The sequence below is a fragment of the Scomber scombrus genome, chromosome 6 (genome assembly GCF_963691925.1).
Source record: "Scomber scombrus chromosome 6, fScoSco1.1, whole genome shotgun sequence".
Lineage (NCBI taxonomy): Eukaryota > Metazoa > Chordata > Actinopteri > Scombriformes > Scombridae > Scomber > Scomber scombrus.
This window is the reverse complement of record NC_084975.1, coordinates 19,500,008-19,521,128: the sequence shown is the minus strand read 5'-3', so window position 1 is coordinate 19,521,128 and position 21,121 is coordinate 19,500,008. Positions and strand designations below refer to the sequence as shown.

General features: G+C 37.5%; 1 protein-coding gene across 1 annotated transcript; it reads right to left on the bottom strand.

Annotated features, from left to right (window-relative positions):
- Nucleotides 1-10,285: 10,285 nt before the first annotated feature.
- LOC133982369 (uncharacterized oxidoreductase YjmC-like) lies at nucleotides 10,286-15,422 on the bottom strand (the record flags this gene model as incomplete). The annotated part of the gene is made up of 10 exons (XM_062421408.1): nucleotides 10,286-10,351; nucleotides 10,537-10,647; nucleotides 11,271-11,366; nucleotides 12,089-12,207; nucleotides 12,844-12,979; nucleotides 13,550-13,648; nucleotides 13,812-13,865; nucleotides 14,020-14,081; nucleotides 14,786-14,974; nucleotides 15,272-15,422. Coding segments are annotated over 10 exons (1,083 nt in total), but the record flags the coding sequence as incomplete, so codon positions are not given.
- Nucleotides 15,423-21,121: the final 5,699 nt, after the last annotated feature.

Sequence of the window (21,121 nt, the reverse complement as noted above, 5' to 3'; positions counted from 1 at the left end):
CGATTCCCAGCTCCTCCAGTCTACATGTCGATGTGTCCTTGGGCAAGACACTTAACCCCTAATTGCTCCCGTTGCTGTGCCAACGGTGTATGAATGCGAGTGAATGGTTAGCTCCCTTCTGATGTGCAGGTTGGCACCCTGCGTGGTAGCTGCCTGCCATCAGTGTATGAATGTGTGTGAATGGGGTGAATGAGTTGTAGTGTAAAGCGCTTTGAGTGGTCGAAAAGACTAGAAAGGCGCTATATAAGTACAGTCCATTTACCATTTACCATCAGCGTGCAGAGATACCTGTCTGACAGCTTCATTTATTTTAACATCCATTCAACCCAAACTGGTTTATGTTGAAAGAGCATCAGAGTGGTGTTATTTCCACTGTATTATAACATTTAAGGTAGAAATTACACTTCATAAGCTTTGAAAAAGTGGCACAAGGAGTTGTATTCTGCATAATTGTCACGTTAGTTATTTTTATCTAGTTTTTGTTCTGCTTCTTGCCATGCAATCACCTCATTTTCCCAGTTCACTTGTTCTCTGTCAGGTTGTATTGTATGTTAGACCAAACTTTCCAGCATTCTTAATTTTTTGTTTTTTTCCTGACCTGCCTGCTTTGATCCCGCTGGCCCTGTCTGCTCCTTGTCGGATTTGTTTGCCTGAGTTATTGATTTCCTGGTATTGACCTCGCCTGCTGACTAAGTACACTAAACTCTCCTTGCAACTTTGTCTGTCTCCTTATCGAGCTTTTGGGTTCAAACCTGTCAGTACCAGTGGACTTTACAATAATGTGTCCATACAGCATGTACATGTTTACATGTACAGTAAGTACCTGTGGTTAAGTATACTTTGCTGTGGTTTCTCTAAATTATAATAAAGTATGCATCATATTAAAAGAGAGAAGATTTGAGCCAATGAATAATACACAGAGGCTAATAGCAGCAAGGAAACATACAATTGTTTTTTAGTGATCAACTGTTTGTCAAAGAATGTCATATGCATGCACAACTTGATGTGATGCAACAAGAGGATTCTGTGTCTCTGCCTCTTCATGTGCGTGTGGGGAAAAGAAGGGGGGAGGTGGGCTGATCGGGTGACCAAGCAGAGAGGAGTCTGTGTGTGCGTGTGTAAGGCTGGTAAGGGCCCCAGATGGATAATGGATGGGAAGTGTGTTTATGGGCCAGGACATGGCAGAGACACAGCAACATGCCACTGGGAGTCTGAGGGTCAGAGCTGTTGACACAGCCATCTATCCAGCTGACACCAAATGAAATTACACAGTTTTCTCGTAATAAAATTAGTATATGAAATTACCGTCTAATTCCATGTAATGAAATAGTACATCAAGATTACAGTGTAATTTAATTTTCTCTCCAACAGTCTATATTTTCTGACTGCAAATGTTAAATTCCATCTTAAAGAGGACATATCATACACATTTCATATATATATATTTATATTCTGGGGCCCCACAGAAATATCTTTGCATGATTCATGATTTAAAGTTTAAAAAAATACTCCTTATTTAACTTACACTGGTGGTCCTTCATGCAACCCCTCAGTTCAGCCTCTGTCTGAAAAAAAACTATTTTAGCTCCTGTCTCTTTAGGCAAATTTCCAGCAGTTCCAGAGGCTACATAAACCGTATAGTAACATTTCACTTATTTTTCTCATACTATACTTAAAATATAAACTTCTTAAACACATGCAAGATATGCAAGTGGACAGTGTTGGTTCAATGGATAAGTAGAGGTAACTTTGCAAACAGAGCACAGTTTGAAGCCTGGTCTTTTGATTTGAAGATGCCAATACATTTTTAGAACTTTGACCATGTTTGACATCCAACAGTATGACAGTATATAACAGAACATCACAAAACATGTTTATAGATTTATTTCAGCCTTCGAGTTCTCAGGTGTGAGATGTACTTCACGCTCAAATAAAAGTTCTCAACAGTGAAATGTAAAAGTCCAATTAAGTTAAAAGTTATATAATGAACATGAATAAAGTATAAGTGCACTTAAGTATAAACTTGAGTAAAATAAGAAAAATGTGTTTAAAAGGCATTTATGATCACTGTTTTTATACGCAGTGTTTAAGTGTCTTTGAACAGGGTGGAGCTTTTGTTATATTAGCAGCATAATACATTGAAAAGCAGATATCCGATATCTAATAAAAACTTTATAAACTATCCTGCAAACTGATAAATTCTTACTTTACAGTGAGTGAGCACAATTAAAAGTGAATTCAGAATGGCTGTTTGGGGTTGGGTTGTCCTCAGGGTCAGGTTGTGCCCCCAACCGGTGGTCATTAGATCATTTTCCCACTACTAGGACTGTCTCAGCTGTACCTATCCATCACAGAGGCCCCAGGCACTGGCCTGAGAGCCCCTAAACCAACACAGAGTGACCACAGAGAAAGGTGAGCTGCTGTCCCCATCCCTCCCTCCTTCACCTGTCACCTGTTGTAGTCGTCACACATCAACAGTCCTCTGACTCCTGGTTACAAACAAAATGGGGAGGCAGCTGGCCTAAAGGAGTAGATCATCCTCTGTGTGAGTTGGGGGTTGCCTCTGTGAGTGTGTTTAGGGTTGATTTCAGACACCAATCCTCTCTACTGTAGATGAAGGTTTTTCTTTGCCCAGAGGGTGGAAATAAACCAAATCACAATGGCACATACAGCACCTTTATCTAAGGGGGTAAGGGTTTAGCAGACCTCAAAGCAAAAAGGAAAATGGCTGTCATTTAGCAGGAAAGGGGCGGCAATATGAGTCTTTGTTTGGTCCAGAGTCAATGATCAAAAGCCTTTCAAGCTTTGAAGTTATCCCATTGATCCACTTCCATAATGTATTTGATGTGAACTACATAATACTCAAGTCAATCAATGTTTGTTAAGATTTCCTGAAAATATCTTATGCAACTGGTAGACTTATGAACTAATTTATGGACACTAAGTGAAATTTGTCATGTGTTCAATAGATAAATAGATACATAGAAAAATGTATAAAAAATCAAGAAAAAGCCAAAGAAAATATGGGTTTTAAGATGGTTTTCAAAGTTTGTGAACTAATTTGGCTTCTCTGAAACGTTTGCAGCTGCTCCAGTCAAAAAGTAACAGCAGGGTCATAAAGATATCATTAAGTACCCAAATGTAACATCTAATCCTCAATGGATATTAGCCACTCAGATGATATTATTTTTCACCATTTAGTTTTTCGAAGTCAATTCATTTTTGTCTTTAAAATGATCACAATGACGTTAATTTTTGTTTGTGGAAAACTGATGCACAGGGAAAATGCATACTCTCAATTGCTTCTATTCCATTTGGTGTTTTAGATTCTGCCACATAGGGGCGCCAAAGTTGGGAATTGTACAATTTTGGTGAGTTTGATGCAATGGCAAAATCCTGAAACCCTAACATATAATCCTCCATTTTTGTCTTTTGGGGAGAGATAGATTAGTTGAGATTAGTCCCTCAATCAATGATCTTTTTGTTTTCTTTCATTTGTTTTTCAGGGTGCATTACTTTAATCCAAAGACAAAGTATTGAAGGAATTGATTAGATTAGAGGGCAGCAGTTGGTTAGACAATGGAGGAGCTCTTCTCTTCTCTTGGTAAATGGACTGTACTTCTATAGCGCTTTTCTAGTCATTATGACCATGCAAAGCGCTTTTACACTAAATGTCTCATTTGCCCATTCGCACACATCCATACACCGATGGCATGGGCTACCACGCAGGGTGCCAACCTGCTCATCAGGAGGGAGGCTAACCATTCACACACATTCACACACCGTTGGCACAGCAACGGGTGCAATTTAGTGTTAGGTATCTTGCACAAGGATACATCAACGTGACTGGAGGAGCCGGTAATCAAACCAACAATCTTCCAATTGGTGGACGATTGCTCTTCCTCTTGAGCTACAGCCTTCTCTTCTCTTCTCCTCTATTCTCTTCTCTTGGTGTGAAAATCACAATCAGCTCAAGACATTTGCTGAGGAATTACTGCAGTCAAAGAACTCAGATTATGACTATTTGTAGCCTTGTGTCATACCTGTCACCTCATAACAGGACACGGCAGGCTCCTGTCGACTCCCTTCAAGGAGATCAGGGTGTGTGGCGTGAAATCACAGCGCCATACTGCTCTGTGACGCTTCTGTTTCAGGACTCAGATGTCACCTCTCATGGTGGGATTGCAGTGGGCTGCAGTGTCGGCAAGTGACAAAATCTTCACAACTGGAGCTGACTGTTGACAGGAAATGTTGGTTCAACCATTTGAAGGATTTAACTCTGCTAGTAGTATTACAATAGCTTGTGAAGATGACAGACATTTACACAAACATGGAGCAAATGTATGAACAATGAGGCCACTGGTTTTTTGCATATTGTGGTCAGTAACTCAGTAACAGTTGCATGCTTACAAATGACAACTGATGATCCTCAACATTGTTATGTAGGTAAGACTTTTCAACCATTTATGAAAATCAGGCTCTTCGTGTAGCAGACTGTGTAGTTGTTGCCAAAACAGTAAAACAGCTATAACAGAGATAAGCAACTGAAATATACAAAGCTTGCTTAGTTTTTTAGATTAGATCTACAAAAGATGTGACAAGTCCAGATAGGTCCAAAGATACTGTGGTTAATGATTAATCTAGTCCTAAAGCTTGTGAAGTAATTAGGAATTTCAATTTAGGCAACATCAAACTGCATTGTCTTGACTGAGCACAATTTTTATGCTTGGTTTTAACATATTTTACATTGCAAATAGAGTGAGACAGTAAAGACTGTCCTGGTAATGAATAATAATAATAATAATATATTTAATTTGTATTGCACTTTACATTTCAGCAATCTCAAAGTGCTACATGAGCAGAAAATTAAAAACCTTGTTTATTTAGTGAAATTATGCTAATATATTATGTGCTAATGATCTATTGATGTTAAGGGAAAAGAAAAAAGACCTAGGATTATCCCAAGTGGAAAACACATGGAGACAACTGTTAAAGTGTCATTAGGACCTCACACACAGACAAAGGCCATCCAACACCTAGGCTGTCTATTAACATGTTGTCAACATATCCAGAGGTGTGCAAACCACACAGAGGAAATTAAATCCACTCGTCAACACAAAGTGATCCAAATGAGAAAAGAAGAGAGGAAAAGAGGGTGTTAAGACACATTTTGACCGCAGGAACCTTCCTTAGGGACTAAGTACAGGGTGTTTGGCAGGGATGGCTGTCCCTGATTGGTCAAACATACACAATGCGGCTGCTTCGACTTGTGTACTACTTAATTCACAAAACAAGGACCTTTACCTGGTTCCTGAAATCCAAAAGGACTGCAACAGGGACTTTAAATCTTTATTTGTAGTACCTGGGATTAGGTCCTCTTGATCCAGGGAACCTGCAACTTTGGTCGAAACAGGGATTTGGATAGCATCCACCTGTCTGACTTTGTTTGTTTTTGCCTCATTTCAGTTTGGTCACAAGCACTCAAAAGAGCAACACATGAACCAGCTGGTTTACACAAGGACAGAGAAAAGCCTCTTTCATACATAGAGCCTGTAAGACTGTTACTTTTCCGGCAGTGCAAGCAGTTTCCGTTCTTCACACTATTGTAAACATTGTCATGTCAGTTTCACATGGGTGAGAGGAAGACAGATGTTGCAGTCAAGGTAGACGACAAAAGATGTAATTTGTTGTTGTATTGGAGAGATGGATTTCATATATTTATATATTTATGCAGTCATCCATACATATGTCCAGGCTTTGACTTAGATCCTTTGTTTCATAGTCAGTCCAATTTCCAAGATTTTAAAAACGAAAAAACATTTGCCTCTTCACCAATTTGCAAACCTGTAGGAACTCAGATTTGAGATTTTCACCCCAGGGCCTATTGTGATCAGTCTATGGGAAAGTAACAATTGCAAATTATTCATATACATGCTCATACATTTCCTTCTGGCATGATCCTTAATGTAATCACATGGCGGAATTAGTCAACATAGTTTTCTAATTCAGTATGTTCATTTTACCTGAACCGCCACACTGACAGCACCTGAGACTCCTGGGTGTTGAAAGTGTATCTAATCAGTTTATACATACTGTGTTTTTGTCCATGAGACTGTCATGATGAAACCTTGAAACATTCTAGTGTATAGATGATTGTTAAATGTTGTTAAGTTTGATAACTTTGTCTGAAAGCAAGTGTGCAGGTTTAGTTGTAAGTTTTGTAGGGTAATTTTTTGTTGGATAGCCAAAATAAACTGTTGTGGATATGGACTTGCTCTCTATCTCTCTTTTATCTTTCATATGCACACATTCACAGAAAAAGCTTGACTGCAAAACTATCCTTTATATATTGAATATATATTTGCTAATATAACTTGCCTAAAGCAAGACTGGTGTCATAATTTCTCTCAGATTTTAAACAGATTTACATACAATTGTATTAATAAAAAGGGCTTTACTTAATATTTAGTTATACTGACACATTACAGATTTACACAGTAAACAGAAGAGAGTAAATGTATAATAACCTGTAGGTAATGTGCTGTTTAAACTGCTCAAGACATCTTCAAACCTCACCTAAGACTCTGTAGCTCGGTTCATACAGTTGGTTTTGACACTTACTGCCACTAAAAAAATATTGAATAAATTACAGATTTTTTAATTTTTTAATTTTTTTTTCTCAGATCAGGGATTTCAGACTCTTTCTTCTTTAGGAAGAAAACCTGATGTCTGAAAGGCCTGGAAAAAGGCAAGATGGACTATTAAGTATTTTTTCTTATTTCTTCTGTTTATTATCATTATTACAGTACATGTTTTGTCAGTGATTGATACATTTATTTGTAGTTTAAAAGCTTTGAGTCCTTGAGCTTTAAGTTTGAAGATGTGGCTTTTCTGGCTTATATTCATTTGTGGCGTCTTGTACCCTAACGTGAGTAGAAACATTAATTCATTCTGTGGCTTAGATTGCTCTGCATTTCAACAGACTGACAGAGTATTTAGTATATTCTGGGCACAGAAGTATAAAATAAAGACTTAAGGGTTGTGGGAGGTAGAGGCAAAGATGTTAGCAAGCAAACATTTATCCATGTGCTGCACTGTAAAATTCTTGTCTTTGGCATAAACCCCACCATCAACATGGCACATGGCGGCACCAACAACGAGTACCACTCCCAAACGTTCTGCAGAGAGGGACGCAACAGATGGAGAGATGTTTGCATTCCCAAGCAGTTGGAGAGAACAAGACACCAGATGCTTTGCTTTATTTTTTACGTGTTCACTCAGTCATTTGGAGGTATGGTAGCCCAAGCAGGACAAAGAGCCAAGGCCAAATATCTTGGCTTTGCAGGAATAACAGCTGGGTGGAACAAACCAGGAACCACTTCATTAAAGACCCAGCAGGAGAGCAGCAGAGCTTTTCTAGCTCTCCTCCCACACTCTTTCTGTCATTACACACAAATGCACGCCTTCCTTCAGCAGCAATAAAGCGTCCACTTCCACAGCAGTTAAAGCGTTGATCTTACATTGCTTTTATTATTATTGATACTACTTTTCTGGAAACCAACCCAAAGTTTGAATATCATTTTGATTTTTGATGTTATAAGTGATGTGTTTTCTAATGTAATTAAAGTAGGTAATCTAAACACTCTCTTCCGAAACAAAGACGGGTTCCAATAAAATATCAAATGACATTCTTCTGTGCTTTGATAAGCAAAAATTAACTTTCATTCACCTCTATTGTTTAGGGTGGTGGTGGTAGAAATCTCAGAAACTGATATCTGGAATGTATTGAACAATTATTTTCAAGAGTTTAGACCTTATCAAATCAATTGTACATATTACAGGGATTTAAAAGTGTCAATTTATCATAAAATAGAAGGACAATATCTGGCATATTGCATGTATTTATACCAGCAGGAGTAAGTGCGATTTCATTCTATCAATCCATGTACCTATGTATATCATGGCGACTACAGTTTGTAATACTGTATATGACTATCTGTGTTGTGCATGTATATTCTTAATTCTTAGTGTTTTTTCTAAGCGGTCAGTGACGAGCTCTGTAGCTACTAAACTGTTCTGATCCGATCGTCCTTTTGTGAAAGTGTTGCTCTTCCTACCTAATCTCATCCACCCTGGAACCCTGCAGAGCTGCTGTAGGGTCCGTTTACAGTCATGATAACTGATCAGCTGCACCAGGATGTTAACTTCTTGAGGTGTGTTTGTGAGTAATCTCACAGTTTACTAACAGTTTAGTAAAACATTTTCTCATCGTTCCTTCATCCTGCTCATTTCCTGCAGCTATGACCCTTTAAAATGCTTCAGCATATCCTCATCCCAAAGCAGCCAGCAGAGTTTGATCCAAAAACAAACACTGACCTGCACATTCACACATGCCGTGCCCTTTTGGCATTGCTCGCCCCATCAGTAATAGGCGATCACTTCATGATTTGCTCGTTCAGTGAGTGACGGACAGATCTTCCCTTGGCACCACAAAAGAAAACACCTGTTAGAATCTGCTTAATCCTAACCAGCAGCCCTGCTCTCTGGGCTCTGGGGGGCCCCCTCTAATCTGCACAAGGGCACCGGGCCAAGGCCAGGGCAGATTAGACCCCCACCATCCATCTAGCCATCCTTGCACACACACCTCTGTGTCTGCCCCCTATAACGACTGTTTGAATCAGCCTCTTAATCCTTGGACTTGGCGGAGCCCTGCACCCAGCACACAGCCACCTTCCCCCTCAGCCCACACCTAATCTCCATGCATCCCCTTCATAACCACTCACATACCCACTAGCCCAACCGAGTGCACACTTGCCCCTTTTCCTCCACCTCCTTTCCCCTCCCCTGGAGGGGCTGAAAGCCCATTGATTTGTTGATTTCTCTTCTTTTGTCTGCGGTCAGCCGAGTGTTAACGGGACATCCAGGGTTCGAGGCCCAGTGCCAGGACTTTTGGCATGGGAGATTAAGGTCCTGATCTGGGCATCTGTCACTGCCCAGTCGCTCTTCTCCCTCACAGATTTAGTAGAGGCTTTTTCCTGTGTGTGTGCTGTGCTGTGTCCTCTTGCTGCCTTACATGCAAGAGGAGCAGACCAGCTGTTTATAAATATGTAATTAAAAAAAAAAAAGTATGATTGCTTTACTTATACTTCCCCATTACTGAGAAACAAGTGTCACTGTCCACTTTAATTATGTTTCTTTTTTCATGTGTCAATCCTATCCATATTCCTCCCTCAGGGTCATTGTGGAATAAATAAAACCTAAAGCCTTAATAATCATGTGGTGTGTTAACATCTGCGCACATATCAGCTTTACATCCAATATTTCACCTTTTACCTGGGCGACAATATAACTTAGTAGTCATTTTGAAATATAATTATATGAGGTAAACTTAACTTTGCCTTCATGAATTTACATCAGAGAGCAAAAAGGATGTTTATAAACATACATAAAAAAACATCACTGTTTGGAGTACATGCCTCAAACTCAGGAGTTTACTCATACTATGTCTCCATCTAGTGGTGAAAACTCACACATGCAAACTGTAATCTGGATTTTCCTCAGGTCATGGAGTATTAGTGTTGATTCAATAAATTATAGTTTCAAGATTACATTAAAATGCATACATATACATTAATATTCAGCAATTTATTGGTTAAAACATATTACTACTTATAGTATACGTTTTCTGTTTTCCAGAAACCACTTTATTAATTGAACTAATTCTTGAACAGCAGTATTCATATTAGACCTGTCACAAGTGGAGCGACATTACAACAGTTTACATCGCCCCCTGGTGGGTGAAATATTTTAGGGTGCTAGGGTGAGATGTAGATACACATAGGACAGGTACAAAAAAAGGAAGCATTTAAATATTGAAAAAAGAAAATACTCAAAAATGTGTTATTCTAAATTTAAAAAAGAGAAACAAAGTTTCTGTTAAATTACTTTATTCTGAATAAGGCACTTAAGACTTTGGTTTATGCAATGACCTTGGACCTAATTTTATAAAACTAGTAAAGCATTCTTATGATCAATTTGAAATAATTTTGAGCATTTAAACAAATTATATATCATACCTTAAAAGGAAAAATATTTGATATTTTCCATTTTCGTCACAGATTTTAAGGTTATTAAAATATTTTCATCAAAACTATATGTTAAAATACCTGGTTTAAGTCATTAAAAAAATAACTGTCAGCTTAAATGATGTGCATTCACAAGTTGGTCAATTTGAACTTCAAGCTGAGGAGAAATGTTAGATTTCCACGGATCTTTATTGGGCAGACTAATTGGGGATGAGCTTGTCACATGGCAGAAGACTGCTGACCCCAATGCTCTTAGCACATTCGTTCTGAAAAAAAGAAAATGCAAATTAGTTCGTTTTACATCTACATATATTTGCACATATTCTTATTAATAATAAAAGGCATAATATTCCCTTTACTGTACAGTAGCGCATCAGTCAGTAAAATTCTCTGGACTCACTGACAATATTTTATGATCTGAGCACTCCTGTCTTTTATTTCCAACTCTTACCATGTAATTGACGACTTTGAGGTGGTAGGAGATCCCACCTATCTTCTTACATTCATCCATGTGGATCCTTTCTGGATCTCCAGCAGCCAAAACAGGACAGCCAGGGTCAGCCTACAGCAGAAAAGCAGCAACGTTCATTAAAGCACTAAACTAGCACTCAACTTTGTTCAATGTTTTTTGTTTTGTTTTCATTTTAAATCATAAAAATTAGTGGCCAAGACTGAAATATTTCAACAAAGTTTGGATGGATTGCAGTGAAATACTGACATTCATAGTCACCAGAGAATGAATCCTACTGACTTTAGTGATTCCCTAACTTTTCTTCTGTGCCACCATAAGGTTGACATTTATGGCTTTGAAGGAAATGTCTCAATAAAGTTTGGATAAATTGACATGTAATGTGGTAACATGCACTCATGTCTCCATCTGGCAAAATTTTAATTTGTCCAATACTTTGCTTTTTGGCCAAATAGTTGCACAACTAATGAAATTCCCATCAGTCTCAGCTGTACTTTGCATTTGGTGCTAATTAGCAATGGTTAGCATACTTGCACACTGCACTACAGTAAGCACAACAGCACAATATTGCTCGGTACGATATGACTTGTTACACTCAAAGTTTTTGTAATTTCAAATCATAATATGTCTTCACTATATCTATCCGACTTATGTAGTTCTGTTCAGCCAAAGAGGAGATTCCCAGTGTCAACATTGCAACAGTGGGATCTACTCACAGGGTCCAATCCTCTTTGGATGGAGAGCAGGTCTGACATCCTGTCGCTGAACCCAGGAGCAAAGTTCTCTGGGTTGATCGCTACAAAACACTGACCCTGTGAACACAAAACAGCCAGGTCATGACAAGACTGTGAACTGACCCAATATAAACAGTGAAGATCGTCATGAGGTGATGAAACAGTATGTAGCCTATTTGTGACTTACAGATAACAGATAACAGTAGCTATCAAAGGTTTTTTTAACACGTAAAACTTTGCTCTTCGTGTTTGTATCACCATTGTTATGGGATGTTTTATTTATCATCCTGCTGCTTAGTTACGTCCTAATCCATCATAACAAGTATTGCATTGTTTGAGCAACTGCTCAATGACAAGCTATAACTTGAAGTAAATACTTTGAAAAAATGTACAAACCGGTTACACCTCCTTTTTATGTGGAAACATATGTACATTATCAAGTCATTTGCTTTTATTTGATCTGTTCATTGCCAATTTTCCAGTGTACTTCCTGGTGCCAGGAGTTTGATGCTACATAGAAACAAAACACATATGTTTTGTTCAAATTAAAAAACCAAAATGTGGCTCTACACAATATTTTAAAAGCATATTTGCAATTCATTTTTTTTGCTTTTAATTTTAGCTGTAATGGCTGTGGGACCTAGCCACTGATTTTTTTTTCCAACAAGAGGACAAGGAAGCTCAATTTTAGCATGCTGTAATGTTGTAATATCGTAATCTTGCGACTACTAGGGGGAAAAGGCCAACAGGGTTAGGATGTCCTCATACAAGCCAATAAATGAATAAATAAATAAACATACCAGGTTGGCAACACGATCAGTTACTTTCCACGTGCGGACATGTTTGCTATACTGAGCACCAGCCAGGATGCCACAGAACACTTCTACCATCATTCCCAGACCATAGCCTTTGTACCCTCCTGAAGGAACCAACAGAGATATAACAATACTTCAGTTCAATTCAGTTGTGTAATGTAGCGAGGGGGCGAATGCAAAAAATGTTATATGACAATTTGTCTCCTACTATTACTTGAAAAGTCATCACTCCACAAAATACTATATTTATCCCCTCCCTATGTACCTCCTTTCACTCCTATATGTTCCTACTGAGCTTCACTGTGGTCATATCATGGAAGAAGAAGTGGAAATTTGTGCACACATTAATAAAACAGAAACACAAATAAATTTCGGAGCAAATATATTCCCCTGGCACAAATTCATTGCTAATGGCCAATAATTTTTAATTTGTAATGGTTTTTGAATAAATTAAAACACAGATTTATATTTTGCGTCAGAAAAACACAATGAAATACTGTGTCTTTTTTTAACTGTAGATGCTGCAAATAATGGACAATCAGGGCAGACTTTTGACTACACACTGCACAAATCCTTGATTGTTATACAGATTATATGTGACGACAGAGTGTACCAGGAGGATTACTTTGACACATTTTATTTGAGTGTGAGCTGAATGTCTAAAAGTGTCTAACAAAAAGCAGGATAACAAAACAGATCCCTGAGCCGACTGCTGTCAACTGTTTTTAGTTGCTACCGACCTGTAGCTTCACTGCCGCCAATTGGCACCAGTCCTCCTCCCTGCAGGACTCTCTTGGGGTCTGTGCTGAGTTTGCCCTGAGCATCACAACCCCATCCCTCGGGGATGCTATCTCCACGTCGCTCATGGAGCTCCACCTGTGCACATTAAACAATGAGAAATTAAAGAGGAGACTTACACTGCTGCTCACCAAGATGTATGGATCCGGTTTCCTCTACTTCCCACTAGTAACCTGTTTTTCATTCAGTGGCTGCAACAGGATATACAACACGCCTACTGAGATATTAGACACTTTTAAAGTGTTTCAGTAGACAATAATTATGATGCTGTGAGGCCTTTCAACTCCACATCAATTCAGTGGCAAATAAGACTGTGCTTCTGCTACTCTACCTACAGTAGTTTCAGGAAAGTTGCTGACTGACACACAAACTTGTATAATGTTAAATGAATCAGTATAAAAGTTGTATGATTTTTGTAGCCAAAGCTGTTCCTACTTTAAAATGAAAACACTTTTATCCTGTGACTAACCATTCCACACCTTATAAAAAAGCAATTCCTAACATTTTAAGATATTTAGCAACCGCATAAACAAACTTTCAAAAATTTCAAAAAAAATAAACCCACCAGGTTATATCTGTTGGCATTGAGGAAGTTGTTTTCTGTATGTAAGGAATGTCAGATGGCTTATCAGAATAAACCTGTTTTACCTTTCCAAGTGCCACTGCTGATGTGGCCATATCCAGCACAAAGCTGTCTCCGCCATTAGCAGGAGCTGCCATACTGATGGGGTTCGTTCCCAAAGTGCACTGGAAACAGCAGGCGCACATTATTAAAACAACTGGAACATTCTGGGTAAATAGGTTGCACAGTATTTTAACATGCATTGACTAACTACATCTTATAATACTGTGAACTGTCAGATTAAAGTAAGAACTTGATTAAAACATTCATTTTAAATCAGTTTCTCACCTCTTTACCACGTGTGGGGACCACTAGTGGGGACGTGTTGGTAAATGACATGCCCTGTGATGAATCAGATCACAAATGAATAAGAAAACCATTTTGGGAAACAGTGCATTCATTTCTATTAAAATCAAAAAGGACATCTATTAGGGTTCGAACAAGATAACACAAACTGGTGGAGGAATAGACAATTTTCTGCTAACTGTTCACTTACAATCATGTTTTCTTTCAGAGCTTGCATTGCATAGTATCCAGCAATACCATAGTGGTTGGAGCCTAAAATAGAAAAGGACAACAAACATGTCATGCTTTTATAGCAATGGCTGTGTTTTCATTGTTTTATTTGTCAAGATTTGTTCACCGCTTGCTGTATTTAGCCACTGCAGTAGAGTAAAATGTTCCCTTTGATTGACTCACGAGAGACAAAAACGAATAAATAGGTAAATTAATTCAAATCCAACTCACGGACTGTTTCTGTGGTCGTCAGTCTGGCTTAGTGGCTTTGGTTTGTTTCCCCCCACACTTAATTGCCTGTTATGTGAGCCAAACACTCAACTAATCTCTCAGCAGTGAAAATAATGCCCTTTATGAATGTTGAACATTCTGTCCTTTCAAATGCAGACATGTCTCTCATGACTGAGCATGTTATTGTGAATTGAGTAATAACTCAAAGATTATCTTTACCGCAAAATGTCAAAACACATGAAATAAGCTGAGTGGTGTAGCACTTTAATTTTTGCCCATGACATCCCTGTTAATCAACCAATTAACATTCTTCCCACACTATAGCAAAATGTGAAAATCAGTCATTCCTCTGTCAAATTAAAACCTGTTGTGCCTAAGATGCTGCAGTACAATGTTGAATTTGAAGAGCAGAAGAGGAGATGTTTGTACATTTCAGTTGATCAGGGTCTCAAAGGCCTGTGTAGCTGCATCAGTCTAAAACGTGTCCTTTGGTATTTGGAGAAAATGGGACTCACCATGTGCCACAACCCAGCCAATGCCGGCCTCTTTGGCTTTCTTTATGGCCAGTTTCATGCAGAAGTTTCCCACCACAGGGCCCAAGAGGTTCTTCCCATCCACAAGCGCGGTGGCTGCACTCTCCTTCTCTACCACCGGCTCACCATCTTTGGCACAGATTCCTGATTTGATGTCTTTCACATACATGTCTGTCGAAATGTAAAGAGAAGACAACACAAACAAAACCATATTTAAAGACACAAAAAAACCTCAGTCACGGAGTTCAACACTAACTGATGACAAGTAAGTGGAAAAGTTGAAAGTGTTTTAATGTTTAGATTTTACACTGCCTCCAATATGCATAAAATTATTGACAATATATTTACATTTGGCTTATTAGCTTATAAGTCACAGTTGTTTTTTCTCCTCTACCACCACAACTGTGTTATTTTTGATCTTTAAATTAAATAAGCAAGTGCAATGGTAAACTTAAGCATCCCACTGACCCATCCTGTTCAGTCCATGGCTGTAGTGACCCCTGTGGTCTCCCTCCACCAGCACCTCGGCTAGGCTGCGAGCATGATGCGGCTTGGTACCCACAGCTGTCATACACCTCTCAATGAAGCCTTGCAACTCTGAATGGCTAATCAGACATCTGCAAAGAGGAAACGTTTATAATCACATGATTATATCCTGAAATACAATAAATCTTATTTAAAGCAATGAAGTTATAGCAATGTAATGATAAATAACTTTTCTAATGTTTGATTATTAATTTTTTTGGTTTTAGGAATCTTGAAATGATGTACAATGTTTAAAAATAGTGTTTAGATATTTAAATTGATTCAAGTAGGCTACTGTACTTAAGCTTTGAGGTACTGGGACTTTGCTTGAGTATTTCAATTTTTTGCTACTTTATTTGCCACTCCACTTCATACTAGTCTTAAAGTAGAAATATTGTACTCTCTACTCCACTACATTTATTTGACAGCTTTAGTAACATTTCAGATGGAGATATGACACAATGGAGAATTTATCAAGTTTTTAAAATACACATTTTTAAAGATGAAACCAGTGGTTTCCAACCTGTTTGGCTACTTATGTCTTACAAAAGGCAGTGTGTGGTTGCGATCACATTTTTGACACAGTAATAACATGTTATTACTTGATTGATTGGGCATTAACAATGTTTATCAGCATCATAAATCCACCAGATTGATCCAGATTGATTCATTGATCCACCAGATGTCTATGGGACATTCTCACTGGTTTAATTTCAAATGATCCTAACTAAAAACAGATTTTAGTATCAGAACTTTGCTTTTTCTTCTTTCCTCTGACATGAATCATTTCACGACCTCTCAGATATACCTGGTGACCCTTTGGAAAAGCCTAAACTAGCTAACTGTATATAAAGTAGTTAAAACTAACTTCACCTCCAGCAACTACAACAGTAACATGCTGCTTACATACTGATACTTCAGTATTAATTGTTTAATCATTTTCAAATATAATAATATGACAGTCAGGGACAGGAACCAAACCAATACTTTCACTACATCCAACCAGCAATATTTATAAGAAGTCTTTTATCCCAAGTGCAATTCATATTTTAAACACTTCCAAATGATCAATACATAATACGCACACATACTTTACATATTTTTTATGTATTTATGTATTTTTTGTATTTTAGGAATGATTTTATGGATTATATGGACCGTATGTAATTTCTGTCTACTGTATGTCTGTTATTGGTGAGCCAAAGACAATTTTCCACTATGGTGGACAATAAAGTTCTATTCTATTCTATTCTATTTGTTTTGTAAATAAACACTAGCCTATTTGTATATTGTATGCCTGCAGTGCTGCAACACATTCAAAAGTTGAGAAAGACTTGAGAGAAATATTTGTTTTGTTTCATCTAACCTAATTTATTTGCAAAGTACATTTGACTGTTGCAACTCAGAGCAAGGTAAAAAAAAAAAAACAACCAAAAAACAAAAGATGACACAATCATTTTTTGGCCGGTTATCAAACAAACTACCGTTTCAAGAACAGATCAGAGTGTCTGACTTTTGGCCTAAAAAGCAAAGGTAAACCAAACCAACTACAGGGCTGTCCAGTTACGTCCTACACCAAACACCAGCAGGGGAGAACTCTTCTGTCCCCATTCTGTGACATTTGACAGAGGGGAGAGCCCCATCCTAATTCAAGGTTTGAAGTCCATCTTTAGAATTGCACAACCTGTAACCATATAGATGAAGTAGGACATGACAGTAAAGCTCTGCCAGTAGTACGTTCATTTGTTATAGAAAATGGAGCTAAGCAGTGAATTTAGATAAGATTAGATGTAATCTAATCTAATCTAATCTAAATTCTGATGCTCTGGAGACCAACTGCAACCTTTTTGTTAAAATTACAAAGCAACGAATATCCAAGTGAATATAAGAAGGCAGACACACACCAGATGTTCTGGGCGAAAATATGTTTGTCTCTCTGTCCTGCTATAAATTAAAGTGTCCCTGCATGATCTTCTCTGTCACATGCTCCCTCAGATAGAACCAGATGGAAATAGTTAGACCTCGACTGTAATAGAGTAAAGATTATTGAAGAAAAAACATTAAACATTTAAAACAACAAGAACAACAGTAACTGTGCTAAACTACAACTTTTTAGCACTTTTTTTAGGACAGGTCACAATGTCAAATAAAATGTTTTTTAAAAACTTGTATTATCTACTAATTTAATGCCAATTAAGTAATAACTAAATATGCTAAATAAACTGCTTTCAGTTAGTGCAAAATGTTCTTCATAAATATTCATTAAAGTTTCATCTTTCCAGAAGTTGCTCATTAAATGCCTTGATGTGATGAAACTTGATTTGACACTTAATGGGAACCAGATTAATTAAATAAATCATGCTGATAGAACTGAAAACATTAATTAAAATAAAGTCTCTGGGTGTTTTATAGCTTGTTGCTGAATCTGTTATGTTCTTCTTCCCTTCTTCCTTCGTCATTCCTTCCCATGTTTACTCCGTTGTTACAGTGTGAAAGAAAAAGGGGCGTAAAATTTGGACTGCATTGTAATTGTACACATATGGGATGGCTGTGGCTGGTAATTGTCTGCATGATTCTTAGTTCCTCTCCAAAATAACATTATGTTTTTTACATTCAGCTTTGCTCTAAAAAGCTGATGCAAGTCATTTAATCTTATGCGCCTCAGGCTGTTGTGCCTGGGTGTTACACAACCTCACTGCTAAAATATTTGTTTCTAGTTTCTAGCTATCTGACGGTCTTTGACAAGCTATACATTTACATTCTTGCAATGACAAATTGTCCTTTTGCAGTAGCTTTCTAAAACTAAAAGAAAGTAAAATATAAGCAGCTTCTATAAAATCCAGTATGGAGCATATTTAGAGTCTGAGGGTGTGGAGCTGGTCCCCATGGAAACTAAAGACCCAGAGGTAAAAGAGGTAAAACCCAATGGTACGTTATACAATTTAATATATGGGAGACCGCTTCGATAAATGGTCTATATGCAAAAGACAGACAGACAGCGATTCTTTGCTTTTTAGTTGGATGAACTGCATGTTCTGTTCTAAATCTTGGACATACATGCCATACATGTGAAGTTTCATTCACAGTACACAGTTCAATAATAGAGTTAAAGGACAAGCATATATGCATACAGACAGACAGAGATTACTCTCTTTATATAGAGAAATGCTACAAAATCTTAATCCCCACCATGAAGAAGTTACATCACAAATGTCACATCAAAGAAGAACTGACTTTGAAGATCCTCTTAAATGTTTGCAGGAGGGGTGTATGTGTGTGCCAACTGAAACTGTATGGGATCTATTAAATGTGTTAGACATATCTGCAAGGAACAAACTACTCTGTGAACAGGCGTACAAATGTTGATCAACAGACAGAGTTTTACTAGTGTTTGATATGTTTTAAATGTTTTACTGCTTGTTTTTTGATATACCTACCCAAGATTCCCCAGGCAGAAGTAACTATATTGAGTGGATTATCCAGATTAAGTAAAGTCAGTTGAATAGAAATGAAGTGTGGTGGGAAGAACTATGACCTGTCAATAGTGGGAGGTGTCGATTGCATCAGATTTAAGTTTAAAACCTTCACATAAATGCGCATCACTCGATGTACAAATGTCTTTAATTAGGTTTCATTGGACACAGTCTGTACATGTAACAGTACACATTGTACAAGGAAAATGAGGATAGCAGAGCAGAGAAGCATAAAAAACAGAAAACCAGGGTACTTTAAAGAACATGCCTTGCTTAAGGCACAGACAGGCAAAGTTAATGAGCAGAAAATGCTCGTTTACTCTGTGGGGGTTTAAAGTTGAAAGACCCTCCAAACTGTTTTGCAGACAACAAAACACAACTGCACTAAATTCCTTGACTTCACTGTTTTATTTTTAATTGCTGAAAATCATATTCTTGTATTTACTGAATTAATTAATGATAGAATGATAAAGGAGTGACACATTAAGTATATTCAAGATAAATTCAAGATAATTCATTTCCTTATTGCATTTTAGAGACAAAGAGCAGCACACTGACTTTTATTAAATGTACATAATGTCACTTTAAATACATCATAGCAAACTATGTAAAAAATAGTGGGTTGTTTAAATGCTGTAGTGGTGTTTGTGACAGTTTCATTATGTGACCAGGCACTATATACAAGTCTTATCATTTCTACCTTGAAGATAAGGTTTTGGTTTCAGTTGCCATGCAGTCCATCTATACATTAATGTTTACTTTTATGATTGATCTCCTTTAATTAAATAGCAGGTTACATTCTTACCTGCTCATGTTGACTCTTCTGTTGTGTGCTCTTTCAGGGCGATGGTTTGTCACTCGCTCTGCTAATGATGATCTGTCAGCATCGATGATCACACTGGCTACACCGGCTTGCTCTTCAGGCCAAGCGGTGTTTTGGTAACGCCTACTTTTGTCAAATCAGGTATCCTGTCTGTATCTCTGTGGGCGTGAGGGAGGAGGGGCTTTTGTAGAGGGAGTCTGTGCAACACCTCCCAGACCTGTTCTTGCATGACAAGGTTGTGGGGCCCCATGTTGTGCAAATTTTAATTTTTTTCTGTTTGACACCATAGTATGTCTACTTTTGAAGAGCATATAGTGTGCTGGAGGATAATGCCCTTTGACACAAAAAAGTATCTCTGTAATATTAACACAGAGAGTACTCTATGAGCCATTGCGACTGCTAATGGTTTATTTTACTGCCATGCATTTTAACAGTTTTAAGGGAACAGATGTTGCACACTATTGCTCTAAAACCTATTTTAGATGGAGTTTTTTTCTTATTCTTTGTGGGATGTAGTACAACTACATTAGTTAGACATTTCGATTTTATTTGGCTCTACCTAAAAATGACAAGGCTTTACCTTAATTAAAATGGCTTACTTTGTACTTGCCCAAAACAAATGACTGAAACAAATAAATGGCTTAATAAAAACTCCTAAATATACTAAGTTAACATAAAATACATAATAAATTCTATTTACTATTTTCTATTTAAATTTGAGAACCGAGTAACTTGCTTTTGAAGTTATGGCTTTAGGCTAAGGCGTAGCCAGTTGAGCAAGGGACAATGAGGAAGCAGATGTGAAGAGAAAAAAAGTTTCAACTCGTAACTCATTGCTCCATCTAGTGGATCTGTATTTGATTAAGTGTTCTAAAGTACTCTTTGTACTGATGGTGAATTCAGGAGATGCCTTTTTTATTCTCACTCTGACAAACTGGGGGCAGAGGAAACACAAAATAGAAGGTGGAATGAAGCCTGAAACTAAGCACGAAATATAAATATAATAAATATATAAATTCCTGACTACTATATGATGTTGAACAGGCCAAAGAGAGACAAAGGATAGCATGCAAACTGGATTTGATCTCTTCACAATTTATGGCTGAACTTAAATTCAGGTTCTACCCTATATACACCTTATATACCCTATATACTATACATTACCATTATTGAATGGTTATGTAACAAAAATAGGCTCTTTTGCAGAGAAGCCACCGTGGCTACGCTTTTAAAATCCAATGACATTTGCTTTTTTCATACTAAACACCTCAATCTAAAACAAATGAGTTTGGTATGTTGTCAGGGGTAAATGAAGGAGTAATTGGTATTTTAATGGATTTTTGTTTCATAGCATGAAACTTTACATTTCAGTTGTTGTTGACACTGTGTTGCTTCACTTTGTAAACTGGAATAAGTTGTGACTTGATTGCATTATATTTTAAGGTGTATTACAAACACGTTTCCAAGGTGTAAATTCACTTTGACATGTATCTATCA